The following is a 20415-nucleotide window of genomic DNA, read 5'->3' on the forward strand; positions in this document are numbered from 1 at the left end:
AACTTATTGTTTCTATACTACGTGAAATAAAATCATGTCAGAGAAAACATTGGCCAAACTGTGAATACATCTGCCATGTTGACGCACTTAGAGTTGGTAAGCACCTCCGTACAAGTACAACACCAACGCTATGGTGCACCTTCTTGTCGTGCTTCCCGAGGACAGTGATGTTAGCTAATTGGCATTCCACGGTGACATCCTTTTATTTATTTTTATTTAACTAGGCAAGTCCATTAACAACTAATTCTTATTAACAATGACGGCCTATCAGAAGGCAAAATGCCTCCTACGGAGGCTGGGATTAAAAATAAAATATAGGGCAAAACACACATCACGACAAGAGAGACACCACAACACTACATGAAGAGACACCTAAGAACATAGCATGGCAGCAACACATGAAAACACAACATAGTACAAACATGATTGGGCACAAACAGCTCAAAGGTGCAAGAAGGAAGAGATACCAGTACATCACGCGAAGCAGCCACAACTGTCAGTAAGAGTGTCCATGATTGAGTCTTTGAATGACGAGATGGAGACAACAGTTTGAGTGTTGGTTTTTTGACCGGATGTTAATCGGATGTGAAGTGAGATAGAGCAAGATGGATTTTGCCCCTCATTCTGCAAATTTTCCCCATCGATTAAACATTTGATCTAAATACAGTTTTCTGTTTCGAAAACTAAAATACGTTATGAGTAGAGTGGACTAAGTTTAGTAGACTTTACCCTTTGTCAAAGTTTGAAAAAATGTCGTTGTTCAGAAGGAATGCAAGGGCGAATTAAGAAATGGCACACGCGCACCTCACAGAGTATGCGTTCCCTAACGGAAATATGCAAATACATGCTAGAACGCCCCAATAGGCTCTCACTAGCTCGTGCTTGACTCTGCCCACCTTCTTGCTCGTTCTGCCCGCTATGATTAATTAGTTCCCATAGGAAACAACAGTCTGTGGTCTATCTTGGGTTAGTTATACAAATCTTTGCCATACTCTTTGGCACAATCAGACACAGTGTTATAGTATCACAATCCTTTAGGTGGCGACAAAGACCTCCAGCTAGGATTAATATTCGTCTTGCGAAGACGAAGAAGCTTTCCTCAATACCGAGTTCTGATTGGTTGTTTAAACGATCGTTCTACACACTCACAAGATGGCAGCGTCCTTCGGAAAGTTGTGCTGTAATCAGCTGCCACTGACAGCGAGGAAAATTAGCAGGTAATGTTGTAATTTGCTTGTGAACGTTTATTTCTCAGAATTATGTTTCTATTCCAATGCATGGTGGCTACACACCATTGGAAGAGTAATAATATCATTGTGTTGATGGGAGAAAATGAACACCGGTTTGCTCATTTCAAAAGTTCTTGCGGCTAGCATTAGCTACCTAGCTCTTATGATGCCAATGTCTTGCCACTCGTGTCAAGAACATTTTATATTTAACGTTACTACTAGTCAGTAATATTTGTGTTGTTTACAACCCCACCTACTATGTCATGATTCTGCATTGTGACAGGGCCACTAACAGTTTAGTAGTTTGGCGAACATGCTGTCAGGAAAAATATGAAAGTACTTTTGGCGCAAAAATTTGAACTGGTGGGAGAGTATGGTGTTTGTAACGCCAGGGTAGTCGATTTGATTCCCGGGACCACCCATACTTAGACATCCTGCTTCGATGTAGACCGTCATTGTTCTAAATGGGATCTGCCCCTTTTTTTAAATGTTCACCTAAAATGACATACCCAAATCTAACTGCCTGTAGCTCAGGACCTGATGCAAGGATATGCATATTCTTGATACCATTTGAAAGGAAACACTTTGAAGTTTTAGAAAATGTGAAAATAATGTAGGAGAATGATTTTTGAGTTTGAGTTTATTTTTATTTTTACAGGGACAGTGCACATTAATCAACGTTTCAGTAAAAGTGCCGGTTTTAGCCAGCCGGCTAATTTTCAACCGCAGTCCCTGGGCAGGTTTTCCTTTGCATTATCTTTGAAATGTAAGAAGCCATAATGCATTATTCCAGCCCAGGTGCAATTTAGACTTTGGCCACTAGATGGAATCAACGTGCAAAGTTTTAGACTGATCCAATGAACCATTGCATATCTGTTCAAAATGTTGTATCAAGACTAGAGGTATTCCGATTAATCGGAATGGCCGATTTCAAGTTTTCATAACAATCGGAAATCGGTATTTTTGGATGGCGATTTTGACCATTTTTGTTGTTGTTGATGTTTGTTTTAATTTAATTTTTAAAAACCTTTTATTTAACCAGGCAATTCAGTTAAGAACACATTCTTATTTTCAATGACGGCCTAGGAACGTGGGTTAACTGCCTTGTTCAGGGGCAGAACGATTTTTACCTTGTCAGCTCGGGGATTCAATCTTGCAACCTTACGGTTAACTAGTCCAATGCACTAACCACCTACCTCATGAGGAGCCTGCCTGTTACACGAATGCAGTAAGAAGCCAAGTTAGATTGCTAGCTAGCATTAAACTTATCTTATAAAAAACAATTAATCAATCATAATCATTAGTTATAACTACACATGGTTGATGATATTACTAGTTTATCTAGCGTGTCCTGCGTTGCATATAATCGATGCGGTGCGCATTCGCAGAAAAGGACTGTCGTTGCTCCAACGTGTACCTAACCATAAACATCAATGCCTTTCTTAACATCAATACACAGAAGTATATATTTTTAAACCTGCATATTTAGCTAAAGGAAATCCAGGATTGCAGGCAATATTAACCAGGTGAAATTGTCACTTCTCTTACATTCATTGCACGCAGAGTCAGGGTATATGCAACAGTTTGGGCTGCCTGGCTCATTGCAAACTAATTTGCCAGAATTGTATGTAATTATAACATAATATTGAAGGTTGTACAATGTAACAGCAATATTTAGACTTAGGGATGCCATACATTAGATAAAATACGGAACTGTTCCGTATTTCACTGAAAGAGTAAACGTTTTGTTTTCGAAATGATAGTTTCCGGATTGGACCATATTAATGACCTAAGGCTCGTATTTCTGTGTGTTATGTTATAATTAAGTCTATGATTTGATAGAGCAGACTGCAGAATGAACAAAAAGCTGCCAACACGTGCTCAGCATATGTGGGAACTCCTTCAAAACTGTTGGAAAAGCATTCCTCGTGAAGCTGGTTGAGGGAATGCCAAGAGTGCAAAGCTGTCAAGGCAAAGGGTGGTTACTTTGAATAATCTAAAATATTTGGATTTGTTTAACACTTTTTTTTCTTTCTTTTCGTTACTACATGATTCCATATGTGTTATTCCGTAGTTTTGATGTCTTCACTATTATTCTACAATGTAGAAAATAGTAAAAATAAAGAAAAACCTTTGAGTAGGTGTCTAAACTTTTGACCGGTACTGTATATTGTAGCTCCGATCTCTTAATGTGGTATTGGGATAGTTATTGAAATATATAACTAGAGTATGTGCTTCTTCTGTCTGCTTGCAGTGGCTGGCTCCGCTTCAGAGCACAAGGAGCTGGACAGTTTCATTCAGGGCCATGGCGTTCATTATCCAGTGGTGAGTTTCACACTGACATCCTCACACAACAGTCCCAGACAAGACCCAGGCTTTTACAATCAACATGGTGACTGGGGCTGTCAAACACTCTTTGACTACATTCCCAGTAGTCTCTGTGCTAATAAGATGAACATGCTCAGTGGTAGTAAGTAGTGTGTTAACCAAAAGTAAAGTGGCATTACTGCTATCCTGTATCACTTAAACTCTCTTTAAAACACCTTAAAGACCCTTACAAGTGCATTACTCCAATGGCGTCACAGGGGCGCCATCTCTCCTCTGACACCAGTGTAGCAAATTCAGAAACGGAGGTGCAAATTGTAGTACCAACTTACTGAACATTCCAATGGCCTTAGTAGCTGTATCAATCAGTTGCTATAGTATTCTTTTGACAAAGCCATATATTTTTTGTATTTTACAAGACATTTGAGTCTTAAGTTGTGCGCTAAAGGATTACACGCAGTAATGTAGTGGGTAACAAATGTGTGTAAATGCTTGTGCAAAATAAAAAAAGGTTGGTTAACATTTACCCTCTACTACACCTCTGATTACACCACAATGGTTTCAGTGTGCATTGATGCAAAAAATCGAGACATAACTTGTTAGGCCTAGATATTATTCTACGTTTGGCGCAACCACCCTGGGCTGTGGGATTGCCAAACACTGGTTTATTAATTGTTCATATTAGAGCTTCTCTCATTCTGGCCAGTACATTATCAGTAAAAACTTTCAGACACAAATAATGACATAATTTGTGAGTCAACTCTCACACTATCCAGCGAGTAGCCTAGGCCATTGTCTCAACTCAGTAATTAGTCTACCCGGTTCTATGGTTTATTTACAATAACATGACGTGCACATTTAGCTACAATAGGAATTGTGATTAAAAAATATATATACAGTACCAGTCAAAAGTTTGACTACTCATTCAAGGGATTTTCTTTATTTGTACTGTTTTCTGCATTGTAGAATAATAGTGAAGACATCAAAAATATGAAATAACACATGGAATCATGTAACCAAAAAAACAAAAAAATGTAACCAAAAAAAGTGTTAAACAAATCAAAATATTTTAGATTTTTCATAGTAGCCACCCTTTGCCTTGATGACAGCTTTGCGCACTCTTGGCATTCTCTATGCTTTTCCAACAGTCTTGAAGGCATTCCCACATGTTGAGCAATTGTTGGCTGCTTTTCCTATGGCCCTTTGAAATCAGTTTTAGTCTTTTCCAAATTCTGTTTTTTTTGTTTAAACATTTTCTGAATTCTATGTTTTACGATTTACACTAATTTTATCATCAGAAAGAATGTCTATTAATATGAATGAATTCAACGTCAACAATTAAATAAGATGATGCAACTCAACAGTGCACTATTTTTTAAATCAAGTCAAGTGCTTCAATACAGTGTTCTACTAAGTGTTTCATTATAACATTTTAAAAAGTCATGCAAGAATCTAGGTAAAAATGCAGCAACCTTCTCCTCTGTTTCCAGCTGGCAGAGGATGTTTGTGACTGCCTGGGATGATAACTTTTCTGCCAACAAAAACACTCTGTACAGATGAACATGCTCTGCATGGTACTTCACTGCCTCAAACCAGCTATTCCATCTGGAGCTCACTGCTTCAGGAGGAGCCTTGGCCTGCACAAACTCCTTCATAATGAGGAAGCTCACCCATCTTCTCTTTCCATGTCACAACTTCAGAGAAGTATTTGTAGTGTTGCAAGGTCTCACCCACCAGATTGATGACATGGCAGAGACCGGTTACATGGACACTTGGGCATCACTCCTTACAAGGAGGTTCTGAATGCCTTGAGGCAGTAGGAGTGCCTGTGACCAAAGCCCAGGCATCATTCAGGTTCAGATCGTTGCTGTCGAGGGAGGCTAGTATAGCTTGGGAAAAGTTGAGTAGTTGCATCGGTCCATGAAAATGACATCCACCGGAAAGTACTGGTTTTCTACACCTGCAATGAAAGATAAGGAAGAACTTTAATTATGTTTTAACCTAAAATAATATTGTGAATAAGTTATTTACATTTCCAGTGTAAACACTATACAGCGATAATTGGCTAGATGGAGAGGCAGATAGCTGCTGACATTATGCATCGCTATATTTCACCACGATATCTCGTTGTTTGGAATATCACAATTTGCATGCGGACAGTTCACATTGCAGAATGTAAATGTAGGCTATTGCAACAATATATAAATAGGCTGGTAACTCACCAATGACGATTTTTAGAATCACTTGCCTCTGTTGTCTCGTCAACAACCACCGCAAACTTCTTCTGTAGAACGGCAGTCATGTTGGTCAAACACACGGGGCAGGTGAGTTTGATGGAGGCTGCTCTCATTTTCGGGCAACGCTCCTCCCTGTTTGCAATGCTTCACTAGAAACTGCTGTAGCTTTCTTAGCTTTTCTAAGGGGATGTCAGACTCGGCGCACACAGCCACAAAGTCCTGAATAAATCATTGTCTTGAATCTGCTGATGCACTTGCACTAGTAATGGTCATTTGAAGAGGCATGCTCTGGCTAACACGGTGCTTTTCCTTGTTCTTCACATGGGCTTTAGACTTTAAGTGGTCATGACACATTTTTACTGGTCAAATCAATAGTATGTTTACAGAATTTGCAGAACAGCTTATCGCCTGACTCAGTCCTTTGGGTATTGCTCTGCTCTGAATTTAGGGTTTAAGGTCGACTTTAAAAATAAAATAAAAAATAAAGTCTCATATATATGAATGAATGAGACAACTTGGCCGTCTCAAATGGCCTCTGACATGTTTCTCAAAGTGACTGCTAAGTTGTGAGGTGAAGTAATGGTCCCATGCATTCATCCCCCTCTAAAAACACCCCAATCAAAAACAGCTTTAGGCATACTCGTCTAATTTTACAATTTTGAAATCATTTAGGTTACTACATTAATATTCTGTCCACATTTTCCGCATCACGAAAATCATAGGGCCCTATTTTCCTTCACTCTACGGTCCAATTCATCCCAAACCATCTCAATTGGGTTGGGTGATTGTGGAGGTCAGTTCATCTGACGCAGCACTCCATCACTCTTCTTCTTGGTCAAATACCCCTCACACAGCCTGGAGGTGTGTTGGGTCATTGACCTGTTGAAAAACAAATGATAGTCCCACTCAGAGCAAACCAGATGGGATGGCATATCGCTGCAGAATGCTGTGGTAGCCATGCTGGTTAAGTGTACCTTGAATTCTAAATAAAGCACACAGTTTCACCAGCAAAGCACCATCACACCACCCCCATTCTTCACGTGGGAACCACACATGCGGAGATCATCTGTTCACCTACTCTGCATCTCACAAAGACACGGCGGTTGGAACCAAAAATGTCACATTTGGCCTCATCAGACCAAAGGACAGATTTCCACTGGTCTAATGTCCATTGCTCATGTTTCTTGGCCCAAGCAAGTCTCATCTTATTATTGGTGTCATTTTAGTAGTGGTTTCTTTGCAGCAATTTGACCATGAAGGCCTGATTTCATGCAGTCTCCACTGAACAGTTGAGATGTGTCTGTTACTCGAACTCTGTGAAACATTTATTTGGGCTGTAATTTCTGAGGCTGGTAATTCTAATGAACGTATCCTCTGCAGCAGAGCTAACTCTGGGTCTTCCTTTCCTGTGGCGGCCCTCATGAGAGCCAGTTTTATCATAGCGCCTGATGGTTTTTGCGACTGCAGTTCTTGAAATGTTCCGGTTGACTGACCATATCTTAAAGGAATGATGGACTGTTTCTCTTTGCTTATTTGAGCTGTACTTGCCATAATATGGACTTCGTCTTTTACCAAATAGGGCTATCTTCTGTATACCCACCCCTACCTTGTCACAACACAACTGATTGGCTCAAAACGCATTAAGGAAAGAAATTCCACAAATGAACTTTTAACAAGGCACACCTGTTAATTGAAATGCATTCCAGGTGACTACCTCATGATGCTGGTTGAGAGAATGCCATGAGTGTGCAAAGCTGTCAAGGCAAAGGGTGACTACTTCTGAAGAATAAAAAATATGAATTCTATTTTGATATGTTTAACACTTTTTTGGGGGGGTGGGGTACTACATGATTCCATATGTGTTCATAGTTTTGATGTCTTCACTATTATTCTACAATGTAGAAAATAGTTTTAAAAATAAAGAACCCTTGAATGAGTAGGTGTGACCAAACTTCTGACTGGTACTGAATATGCAAGACCTGTTACGGAAAGAACTGTAACTGTTCGTAATATTACCCTTGTGTTATATGCATGGTGCAGGGCGACAGCGGTTCAATGCAGCCTCTCTCGGCCTTCAGGCTCGCATCAGGCCCTTTCCTCTCCTCATCGCCACAGGCGGAGGCTACATGGGATACGACCAGTACGTCCACTACAAGGACCGGAAGCTAACAAAGATTGGTATCGAGGTGCCTCCACGCATCGCCAATGAAACCCAGGTAGGGAGAACTTCTGGTGTCAATCTACTGTATCTTTGGATCTAGTCATGGTCCCAGGTAGCAGGATGGGTATTATGGAGAACAATATCACAGGTGTTCTTATGCTTGCCGTCAACACTAGTTCAGCCCACTGTTTACTGATTGAATTTAAAAAGCCTAATCGAAGGAAAATCCACACCCGGTATGATTTGTGCACCGTGCTTTTTCAGTCCCTACATATAATTTAATTGTATTGGTCACACACACACACTTACCAGATGTTAGTATACGGGTGTAGGGAAATGCTGGTGTTCCTAGCTCCAACACTGCAGTAATATCTAACCATTCATAACAATACACACACATCTAAAAGTAAAATAATGGAATTGTTTTCTATCCAAATCTAATAATAATAATCTAATAATATGCATATCTTATCTTCTGGGGATGAGTAGCAGGCAGTTGAATTTGGGCATGCATTTCATCCGGACGTGAAAATACTGCCCCCTGTCACCAAGAAGTTAACGATAGATTGACAGCAATGTCGTAGTGCATCAGAGGCAGTAAGACTACAAAGATGTAAGACTTTGTTTAGAGCACATCTGTCGTGATATTTTTTATTTATTAACTTGTTCTGCCTGCAATCCCGGTAACGGGATCGATATGACAACTACCAGTGAAAATAGAGGGCGCCAAATTCAAACCACAGAAATCTCATAATTACAATTCCTAAAACATACATGTGTCTTATATCATTTTAAAGCTATTCTCGTTGTTAATCCCACCAAAGTGTCCGATTTCAAATAGGCTTTTCAGCGAAAGCACTACAAACGATTATGTTAGGTCTCCACCAAACCACAATAAGCACAGCCATTTTCCAGTGAAATATAGCATTCACAAAAACCAGAAATAAAGATAATTCAAGGTTAGTGATTCATTTTATCTTCATCAGATGACACTCATAGGACTTCCTGTTACACAATACATGCATGTTTTGTTTGATAAAGTTAATATTTATATCAAACAATCTGAGTTTACATTGGCTATTTAGATTCACTAGTTCCAAAAAGTGATTTTGCATAGCCACATCGTTTCAACAGAAATAGTCATCATACTCATCATAGATGATAATACAAGTTATACACATGGAATTATAGATATACCTCTCCTTAATGCAACCGCTGTGTCAGATTTCAAAAAAAGTTTACGGAAAAAGCAACCCATGCAATAATCTGAGACGGCGCTCAGAACAGAAGCCAAATTAGCCGCCATGTTGGAGTCGACAGAAACCAGAAAATACATGAAATGTTTCCTTACCTTTGATGAACTTCATCAAAATGCAGTCCTCGGAATCCCAGGTCCACAATAAATGCTGCATTTGTTCGAAAATGTCCTTTGTTTGTTTATGTCCAATTAGCTACTTTGGTTAGCGCGTTTGGTAAACAATTCTAAAGTCACAAAGCTCGTCCACTATAACGTGACAATGTCCAAAAGTTCCGTAACAGTCAGTAGAAACATGTCAAACGATGTACTGAATCAATCTTTAGAATGTTGTTTACATATATCTTGAATAACTTTCCAACCGGAGAATTAGAATGACTTCAAATGAGCGGTGGAACGCAGGTGCTTCCCCTGTGAACGCATAGTGAATGCATGGTCAACTCGTGGCAGTGGTGACCATTTCCTGTGTCATTCGACCCCCCCCCCCCTTCACATTAGTCATCAGACAAAGTTCTATTGACTGTTGACATCTAGTGGAAGGCGTAGGAAGTGAAACTCATCCATATCTCGCTGTAATTTCATTGAGAGCTTGGTTGAAGATCTGCCACCCCCAGAAGAAGAAAAAACAGGAAGTGGAATTTCTCAGGTTTTTGCCTGCTATATGAGTTCTGTTACACTCACAGACATAATTCAAACAGTTTTAGAAACTTCAGAGTGTTTTCTATCCAATACTAATATTAATATGCATATATTAGCAACTGCGAGTGAGGAGCTGGCCGTTTTCAATGGGCACCTTTTCATACAAACCACTCAATACTGCCCCTGCAGCCATAAAAAGTTAATCTGTCCTCTCTGGACTTCCGTAAGTCATAGCTTGAATTTATGCTCGATATGTTGTCTTCGTCAGTTTTAGTGCTACATTTTCATTCTGTCTATTTTTTTTTAGTGCAGAACTAGGCTTGTTTGGTCTATCCCTTTGTCTCTAATGCCTTACAAGTTGTTGACCTAATCAAACTCGTTTGGAACAGCTGGATTAGCAAACCTATTCCAGAAGTGATACGGAGGCTCATTCCGTGGGATTTTGTTGGAATAGTGATCTTTTAAGTGTACGTAGTGTTAGTGTCATAGGAGTAATCCCGACAGGCCCAATGTCGGTGTGTCATGGTAGTAAGCGCAACAAGCTCCACGTAGCCTATTGTTTGTTTAGGCTATTTAACATGGGAGACGGCCAAGTGTCAAAATAGGTGATGTCATTGCAGATAACCAACAACCATAAGATCAGACCGATCAGAAGGACCAAGCGTACGCTTGTTTTTCATGCCACTTCTGTGACTTTTCCCCTCTCTTTCTGTAGTGTAATCATCTTACCATACATGTGTTAGATACTGTAAGACCAAGTCAAAGACTATCAAATCACTGGGAGTCTTTTAGGCGCACATGCGAGTAAAATGGTCGCACTGTAGAGCCCTGTGTAGCCTATATATGAAGCAATATAGAGCTCTATGCTAGCACAAATTATCATGGGGAAAGCCCTGCATTTGCAGGTGTTGGCACTGTGTACGTTTTGAGGTCAGGTGGTAGCATGAAAGGTCCATGTTGAATGCCAAAGGGAAAAGGTTTAAGTGATATTGGCTAATTCATGACTTTGTAGAGTCTAAAACAGGGTTCCCGAATTTGGCCTGCTGATGATTTTAATTTGGGGCCCCCCAAGTTTTCTGAGCAAAAAATAAGTTAAATAAAATAATACTTACAAAATTAGCATTTTTGTTCTTGGACATGATTGTAATATCACCAGGAAATGAGCTCAGTGCTTTTTCTTTATTTAGGAAATCTGTTCACAAGTATTCCCACGCATAAATAGGCATATGCAGTGCTTGACATGGGCAGGAGTTCACCGGAGCAAAGTACCGACACCTCACATTTTCTAGTGCTTGAGCTCCTGCTCCTCTTATAGAATATCATCTCAAAAGTATTGTGGAGCTCCTGCACCTAAATATAAACTGGGGCTCAAGTCTGGGGCTCCCGAGTGGCACAGCGGTCTAAGGCACTGCATCTCAGTGCTAGATGGCGTCACCACAGACACCCTGTTTCGAATCCAGCCGGTATCACAACCGGCCGTGATTGGGAGTCCCATAAGGCGGCACACAATTGGCCCAGCGTCGTCCAGGTTTGGACGGTATAGGCCGTCATTGTATTTAAGAATTTGTTCTTAACTGACTTGCCTAGTTAAAAAAAAAAATTGAAATATATATATATTTTTTTTAAGTCAAGCTCTGGGCATCTGTGATCATATACCAAAGTATTCATGGTTTGAAAGTATTCTGTTTTTCTCATACTATATCTGTTTCGGTTTCTTGCAGTCGATTTGCAGTGTACAAATTATTTATACCTATGTTCCGACAATCTGCTCAAGGAAAAATCGTCCCACAGCTGAATGTGATTTGGACCCCTGGTCGAGGACTTGTGCCACTGGCACATAATTATGTAATTGACCCACAGAGAATTTCTTTTGACATAATTGTACTTGACAAAATACCCCTGTAAACTGTTTCACTTCTGTATGTAAAGGAACTAATCTTATGTAAATGAACAGATTGGTGGGCTTATTTGCTTTAGCTACAAAAGGGTGAATATTTATACGGCAGTACTGTAATAAATACTTGCCTATTTTGATGTGTACCCTTTGGGGGCCTGGTATGCAGACTTTCTCAATAGGGCTTTGCAATGAATTGAGTGTGGGGTGAGGTTCTGTCACAGTGCAAATGGAAGCTCATTGGCTAGTTTGAGGATTGGGTTAGGGAATTTCCCAGACTTAAGTTGAAGTTTTTGTCTCGCTATATTGTAAATAAGCATGGAACTGTCAACGTGGTGGACTTTTGGTCGCACCCCCTTTTGAACTGTCCAATAAAACATGCGACTATCAGAAAGTGACTTGGCAAGGTCCCCTGGTCACTGTCAAGGTCAGCATTGTCATCATGGCATCTCAACTTCCCACCGTGACTATGAAGACACACACACACTCACCTTATATTAGTGCTGAGCAATTAACCAAAATGTTGGTTTATTTTATTTTTTAAATAACTGACTGAAGTCCAAGTATTTGAATTCCATGTTTTTTTGTGCGCTCAATGCACCATTTGTGCTGTTTCTTTATAGATATTTGTCTCTGGGATATGTTGTCCCAACTCATCATAGTTAAGTGCCGAAAGATGGTAATTAACTACAATGACCAGAATCCATTGTGCCTGTTCTCATTGGTTCTTTCTGGGCAAGCCTGTGGGGCAGACAGACATGGAGAGGAAGAGCGATACAGCGACACAAGGGGAATAAAGAGCGGTTGTTTAGGTCTCCACACGACAGTATATGTAATTGATTGATAGTTGTTATTTAGCCGTGTTAAAAGTATGCCTGATCTACTTTTGAAGAACTACTGAAATGGTGATTTTTGTCAGACAAAAGGAAGCAAGTCCGCTATGGTTAGCCTGAAGGATGACTCTGGGGAGCTACAGCCTGAGCAGAGATTATATGAGGACTTGAATAAAATATTAAGTCATCAAATAAAAAAATGTTATATACAGAACTGAAATAGTTTATTAAAGTAATGTGAATAAAGGATGGTTTATTAATAAGTGATATTGTCACGCCATGGTCTAAGTATTTTGTGATTTTCTTCATGTATTGGGTCAGGCCAGGGTGTGGCATGGGGTTTTTGTATTGTGGTGTGTTTTGTCTTGGGGTTTTGGTGTGTATGTATTGGGTTTGTAGCTAGTGGGGTTATCTAGCAAGGTCTATGGCTGTCTGGAGTGGTTCTCAATCAGAGGCAGGTGTTTATTGTTGTCTCTGATTGGGAACCATATTTAGGCAGCCATATTCTTTGAGTTTGTCGTGGGTGATTGTCCTTAGTGTCCTTGTTCCTGTCTCTGTGTTTTCACCAGATAGGGCTGTTTCGGTTTTCGTTACGTTTCCACGTTTGTTGTTTTTTGTATTGATTCGTGTTTTACGTTTGTTGATTAAACATGGATCGCAATCTACACGCCGCAGTTTGGTCCGACTCTCCTTCACACCTAGAAAACCGTAACAGATATGCTGTAATGGCCCATCACTTCCATCATTTGTTTTTTGTTACAGCATTGAAAACCGCGATTTATATGAACCGACCTCAAAAAACACTTATTGCTCAGCACTACTGTGGACACACACACACACACACACACACTTGTCAGAGATTTAGGCTCACACTTCACAAGTTTCATTTGGCTTCTCAAAGACCCACATGCATATGACCTCCTAACAATGGCCTGAGTTCTTCTCAGGGTGAATCTGGGCTGAGACGCGAATGGAATGGTAATGAGCAGACTAGACAGGGTCTCTCAATTTCCCTTCCGACAAGCCAAAGACAGCATTCTGAGCCAGCTACAGGGAAATTGGGGATAGGAGCATTTCCTGTCTCACACTCTCTACAGACAGATTTATCAGTTCCTCTTTGGGTAAAGACAGAGGTATTGTGTATTGTAGTATGGATAAATGCAGATATACACTACTGTTCAAGTTTGGGGTCACTTGTTTTTGAAATGTCATCAAATTGATCAGAAATACGGTGTAGACATTACTAATGTTGTAAATGACTATTGTAGCTGGAAATGGCTGATTTTAAAATAAAAATATGAAATTGAATATATATACATAGGCTCATTATCAGCAGCGTTGTTAGCTAATCCAAGTGTATCATTTTAAAAGGCTCATTGATCAATAGAAAACCCTTTTGCAATTATGTTAGCAATAGCTGAAAACTGTCCTGATTTAAAAAAGCAATAACTGGCCTTCTTTAGACTAGTTGAGTATCTGGAGCATCAGCATTTGTAGGTTTGATTACAGGCTCAAAATGGCCAGAAACAAATAACTTTCTTCTGAAACTATTCAGTCTATTCTTGTTCTGAGAAATGAAGACTTGGACCGATATTGCCGATAGTCCCTTTACACCAGTCGCCACTCTCCGCCTCGCCACGAGCACTGCACCATGCCAAGGAATGTCAATCTGTGGAAATCACCAGCAGCAGCAAACCAGCTCATTCTCCAACAGAAAGGTGCAGTTTTGAGAAGTGGTTGACTGACACAGTGACCAAAATCAAACTCCTGTTGCAAATATTAGTTTTAGTTAATTCACTAATATTAAGGCTCGTGTCGACTTTCCCGGATATGCATGCAATAAGCAAGCTAGCTAACCAGATTGCTATGTGACCTGTTAGCAAAGATTACAATAACCTAACCCTTTCATCTGTGCTGTTAGCTATATTAGCTACTATGCTAGTTGGCTAGATTTTAGATGGTCCTAAGATATTAGATGGGAGGTAATAGAAAACATAGCTAGCTTTAGCTGGTTATCATCTTGAACATGCACCATTTTCGGCAATGAGCCATCAGACTTGCGGTGTAATGTTAGCTATTTACTGGTGTGCTGATCTGACCAGCTGCAATTGTGTGCATAAATTGTAAGGCTAACCAGATTTAGACGACTGTTTGGTCGATAGGCTGTTGGTTGATGAAGATTTCTTAAGTTAACAGTAGCAAAACAAAAAATCATGGTAAACAAGATACCTTTCTGATTCTGTCTGAGTGGACTGATCCATTTGGATGGCACAGTTCATAAGTCTAAGACATATGCAACTGAAATTGTATATGGTCATATTATGTAAGAACAATGGTGCAATACAAATAATAATATTTTATAAGCTAATGCACTTTCTCTCGCGTTGCTGTCCACGGTTCTGAAACACATCAGTGCGCTGTTAAATTGGCGCCTTTTCCTTGACTGTGTTGCTATGTGCATATTAGTGAAGTTAACCACCATATTGGTGTTAAGAGCAATGCGGCGGAGGCAGCAGCAGAGTTAGGAGACGAGAAAACAGCACTTGCCTTAATTGTCTAAGAAAAGAGAGGATAGAGGAAACCCCAACCTAATTAGTTCTATAATCAATAGCCTAACTGTTAAATGTGCCTGACTTTAGAAATCATCCATATATATCTACAGAAATAAGACCAATCCTGATTTATGTTGGCTGTTTGAGTGTTTGGTTGAAAGCCTACTGATTCCGTGAGCACCAAGTCTCACACAACAATTTCACCAATTCGGCAGTTTTTAATCTTTACTATGCTGTGATTAACGCTTTGCACTTTTTTTTTTCATTAGTCCAGCCTCCCTGGTATTATTTCTAATTTATTTACTGTTTACACTTCCAAATTGTCAAAAATAGATTTATAATAATAATAACCCTCTTTTTCCCTGATCTTGTTGTTGTTATTATAATAATGTCATTGTCATTAGTAAGCTTAGTATAGCAGCCAAAGTTTGGACACACCTACTCATTCCAGGGTTTTATTTGTACTATTTTCTGCATTGTAGAATAATAGTGAAGACAACTATTACATAACACACATGGAATCATGTAGTAACAAAGTGTTATCCCTATTTGGTAAAGTGTGTTTATCTTCTGTATACCAACCTTACCTTGTCACAACATAACTGATTGGCACAAATGCATTACAGACAAAAAACTTAACAGTTTACATACATTTTAAAAACATTAACATGAATAGATACTTTTATTTGAATGGAAATATAATACACCCATTTTATAAAGAAATTTACCATTCAAATAAATGGTGGCCCAATGCCCTATTAAGACATTTTTATGTTGGTGTTTCCTTTATTTTGGCAGTTACATGTACATGGCTGCTTGTAGGCTTAGTTGATTACACAGTGCTATCTGTACTGTACACATTTGAATATTTGTGAAGTCTAGTTCATCACCCCAAACTTATCGTTAAGATGGCCCCACTGTCAATTTTATGAATGATGAGATGATTATCGTATTACTGCTGTAGATTCTACAGTAGATTTGTGCAGTTGGACCGTTAGGCTACTTTGGCATGTGGTGAGTCAGATGACATCACCCAGCAATTATAGTCCCTTGAACGTGATATCTGCCCGCCCACCCTCTAGTCTCTTAAAGGGCTTGTCCAGCCTGTACGCAGGACTTTATTGTGAGAGAGTAGAGGGTACTGACTAGCCTTCACCTTTAACTAGCACGCAGTGAGAGACTTAACTTCCCCTTTGTCTATTTGATTCACTCTTCAGACAACAGAAGGTAATGTTTGGAGTTTCTTTTTCGAAAATGGAAAAACACAATTTTAGATTAAAGATGTATAATGCATTATCTGAAATATGTAACTATGTTTATGGAAGTGTTCAATGTAATCTAATTCAACAGAATAGTGTTTAATAGGGAACTGTTACAGGAAGTGGTAACAAAATCCAAAGTGAATTTTGGGATAAACAGAATCTGTACTTAAGTATTACTTTGACAGTTCCTATGTCTTTACAGTAACTGTTATTATGAATAGATTACTCATAACAGTAGTCCGTAGCATCAGTGTGTCAGTTAAGGAAGGAAGTGGGTGTTGTCCTGCTTTTAGGGACCGGCTCCCTGTTTGCTGAAGACACGCGTTGCTTGAGAGACTAATAGTGTTGACTGAAGAATCTCACCTCCAAAAAAGGTGCAACATCAGACTGATGGATAAACAATATTGAGAAAACAGTTGGACGCTCTGGGAGTGCTATTTTTCTAAAGAGGCCTTCTAGGTCGTGTTTTCATACTTTTTGGGACCGGCGGGGACCTCGTTTGTGATAGCAAATTCATTATGGTGCCCCTCATCAGCACACAACTCGCGTTAGATACAGGTAGCATATGAGTTTTACTATAACTTCGGCAGTGCATGGCCAGATCAACCAATAATAAAGGCCCGCCTCTTGGCATCGGAGAGAGAACTTTGCCGTTTTCAAGAGAATTTCCTGCAATTCTACACATTTATCATAGTTCAGACATATTTTTTGTTGTCACTTTAAAGCTAATATCCTGCAATTCTACACATTTTGCTATGCGGCAGAGAACTTTGCAGTTTAAAATCTTAAATGACAGTACATTTAGGTAAAACAATGAAATGGGGGGGTGGATACAAGATGTTATCGTGTTGGAAACTGTATGATTCGTGGAGTACTGTGGATACCAGGCCCATGTTGCTCAGTGTTAAAGGAAAATTCCACCCCTTTTGGTATTTGTTTCATTAGTACATTGTTGATATAGTGCCATTTATTTTTGTTGCATATCAGCAATCAAGTTTTCAAGATGTATAATATAGAAATACAGCCGGTATGATGCATTATTTCACTTCACAAATATTTACTATTTATTCAAACGATGAATAATGTTTTGTAAACGAGTTCATGCCAACAAATCCAATACAAAAACTATGTTTAATAAGCACAACTTTTTTTATTATGAAACAATCAGACCAGGGGTCCTGTTTCTTTTACGCTTGCTACATTTGGTTAGGTGTGAAAAAACACTGCAGCAACCTGAATGGCTGAACATGATATGCAACATCCGCAATTAGCATTTAGCCTCTCTAGCACGGTGGGAGAAAATGGTGTTTTCATAAAGTCCACTTCTTATTTTTTTTCACCTTCTCACGATTACAGTTGAAGTCGGAAGTTTACATACACTTAGGTTGGAGTCATTAAAACTTGTTTTTCAACCACTCCACAAATGTCTTGTTAACAAACTATAGTTTTGGCAAGTCCGTTAGGACATCTGCTTTGTGCATGACACGATCTTAGAAGCTTCTGATAGGCTAATTGACATAATTTGAGTCATTTGGAGTTGTGGATGTATTTCAAGGCCTACCTTCAAACTCAGTGCCTCTTTGCTTGACATCATGGGAAACTCAAAAGAAATTAGCCAAGACCTCAGAAAATGAATTGTAGACCTCCACAAGTCTGGTTTATCCTTGGGAGCAATTTCCAAATGCCTGAAGGTACCACGTTCATCTGTACAAACAATAGTATGCAAGTATAAACACCATGGGACCACGCAGCTGTCATACCGCTCAGGAAAGAGACGCGTTCTGCCTCCTGGAGATTAACATACTTTGGTGCGAAAAGTGCAAATCAATCCCAGAACAACAGCAAAGAACCTTGTGAAGATGCTGGAGGAAACGGGTACAAAGTATCTAGATCCACAGTAAAAACGAGTCCTATAACGACATAACCTGAAACGCCGCTCAGCAAGGAAGAAACCACTGCTCCAAAACCGCCATAAAAAGCCAGACTACGGTTTGCAACTGCACATGGGGACAAAGATCGTACTTTTTGGAGAAATGTCCTCTGGTCTGATGAACCAAAAATAGAATTGTTTGGCCATAATGACCATCATTATGTTTGGAGGAAAAAGGAGGAGTCTTGCAAGCCGAAGAACACCATCCCAACCGTGAAGCACAAGGATGGCAGCATCATGTTGTGCGGGTGCTTTGCTGCAAGATGGATTGGTGCATTTCACAAAATAGATGGCATCATGAGGGAGGAAAATTATGTGGATATATTGAAGCAACATCTCAAGACATTAGTCAGGAAGTTAAAGCTTGGTCACAAATGGCTTCCAAATGGACAATGACCACAAGCATACTTCCAAAGTTGTGGCAAAATGGCTTAAGGACAACAAAGTCACGGTATTGGAGTGGCCATCACAAAGCCCTGACCTCAATCCTATAGAAAAGTTGTGGGCAAAACTGAAAAAGCGTGTGCGAGCAAGGAGGCCTACAAACCTGACTCAGTTACACCAGCTTTGTCTGGAGGAATGGGCCAAAATTCACCCAACTTATTGTGGGATGCTTGTGGAAGGCTACCTGAAACATTTGACCCAATTTAAACCATTTAAAGGCAATGCTATCAAACACGAATTTAGCATTTGTAAACCTCTGACCTCCTGGGAATGTGATGAAATAAATAAAAGCTGAAAGAAATCATTCTCTCCTATTATTCTGACATTTCACATTCTTAAAATAAAGTGGTGATCCTAACTGACCTAAGACAGGGAATTTTTTGTGTTAAACAAGACATGAGATTTTGTTGAGAGGCTAATTAGGAAAAGTCAGACAAGTAAGAAAGCCGATGGGCTTTAATAATAGACATTCATTTAACCACGTTATCTTCATGGTAACCAATGCTTAACGTTCTGAAATGATTCACTCTTAACAAAACAACAGGGAATGAATAGATAGACTAATTGTCATAATCTGCTCATTTCTGTTATTCCTGTGGTTAAGAGAGAGGGTCCAGATGCCCCCCCCCATCGGCTGAATGTAGGATAGGTTAAGGTAGGAAGCAGTGGAGTCTAGCCAGGCTTTCAAAACAGGCTAAAGTTAAGTTAAATAAACAAGGTACGGCAAGCATCCTTACGGCAAGAATGCCGAATTATACTGTTACACAACACTTATTAGCAGTATAGGGGAGCGGCCAGGAATCTTTAACAGGGTCCATGAACACTATAGCTGATGGGATTTTTTTTCTCTCTCTCATCAAGCTGCCCCTCCCCCAGGCAGACCAGTCCTCCTCCAGTCTCTCACTGTCACCAGTCTGCTGCAGCTCCTCTCAGATCAGCTGTGAAACAGTCACCCCACCTTCTGGCACCCAGGCTCTGCCCTCTGGTACAAAATAACTTTGAGGCCCCTGGAACCCTGAGAGAGCGAGAGAGAAATGACAGAGAGCGAAGAGAGGGAGCGAACGGATTACCCCCCTTCACCACGTCACATCCGTCCTACCAGAGAAGGGGGCCGGGCTTGAGAATAGCAGAGCGAGAGAACAAGATCCAGCGAGAGAACAGACGTGTGCACACTGAGCGAGAGAGAGGCAGCCCCAGTGAGAGAAGTGTCTGTAATCCCCCCCACACCTTCAGTGATAATGTGTCAGAGCAGGAACCTGCAGCGGGCAGCAGCGCGGAGCTCAGGGAAATGGTGAGATGCTGCAAGTCTTTGCACAGCCCTCCGTCTTGCTACAATCTCCACAGAGTTAGGGTTGATGTGCGCCGGCTCCGGCCGATCAGCTCCTCTGGGGAGCAGGGGGGAGTCAGCGGCGGCAACAGCTCAGGCCAGGGCACCCAGGGGGCCCAAGCACTCAGCCACAGGAACCGATTCAGGTATGCTGAGAGAGAGAGAGGGAACGAGATGAATGACTACAGGATGACTTGACGTGTGTGTATAACATGCCTGCTGTACATGAGAGAGAGGACTGACATGGAGAGGGAATGAATGGTACTTAGCCTATAGAGGGACTGTTTACAGTACATGAGTGGTAGAGATGGATTGAAAGAGCCTGAG

The 20415-nt window shown here is 40.3% G+C and overlaps 1 protein-coding gene across 6 annotated transcripts in view; it reads left to right on the plus strand.

Annotated features, from left to right (window-relative positions):
* The first annotated feature begins 1101 nt into the window (after window positions 1–1101).
* LOC112220305 (phosphatidylserine decarboxylase proenzyme, mitochondrial) overlaps window positions 1102–20415 on the plus strand; it is a 35342-nt gene continuing 16028 nt past the window's right edge. Inside the window, exons 1-3 of one of the 6 annotated variants that reach the window (XM_024382076.2) lie at window positions 1102–1217; window positions 3484–3554; window positions 7832–8007. In XM_024382076.2, the coding sequence (XP_024237844.1) occupies window positions 1153–1217; window positions 3484–3554; window positions 7832–8007 (312 nt within the window). In that variant the 5' untranslated portion in view covers window positions 1102–1152. Of the gene's footprint in view, window positions 1218–3483; window positions 3555–7831; window positions 8008–16248; window positions 16353–19622; window positions 20235–20415 lie in introns of those variants that run through there. The other 5 variants (XM_024382075.2, XM_024382078.2, XM_024382080.2 and 2 more) reach the window with 5 other exon arrangements.

Source organism: Oncorhynchus tshawytscha, linkage group LG20 (assembly GCF_018296145.1).
Source record: "Oncorhynchus tshawytscha isolate Ot180627B linkage group LG20, Otsh_v2.0, whole genome shotgun sequence".
Classification (NCBI taxonomy): Eukaryota; Metazoa; Chordata; class Actinopteri; order Salmoniformes; family Salmonidae; genus Oncorhynchus; species Oncorhynchus tshawytscha.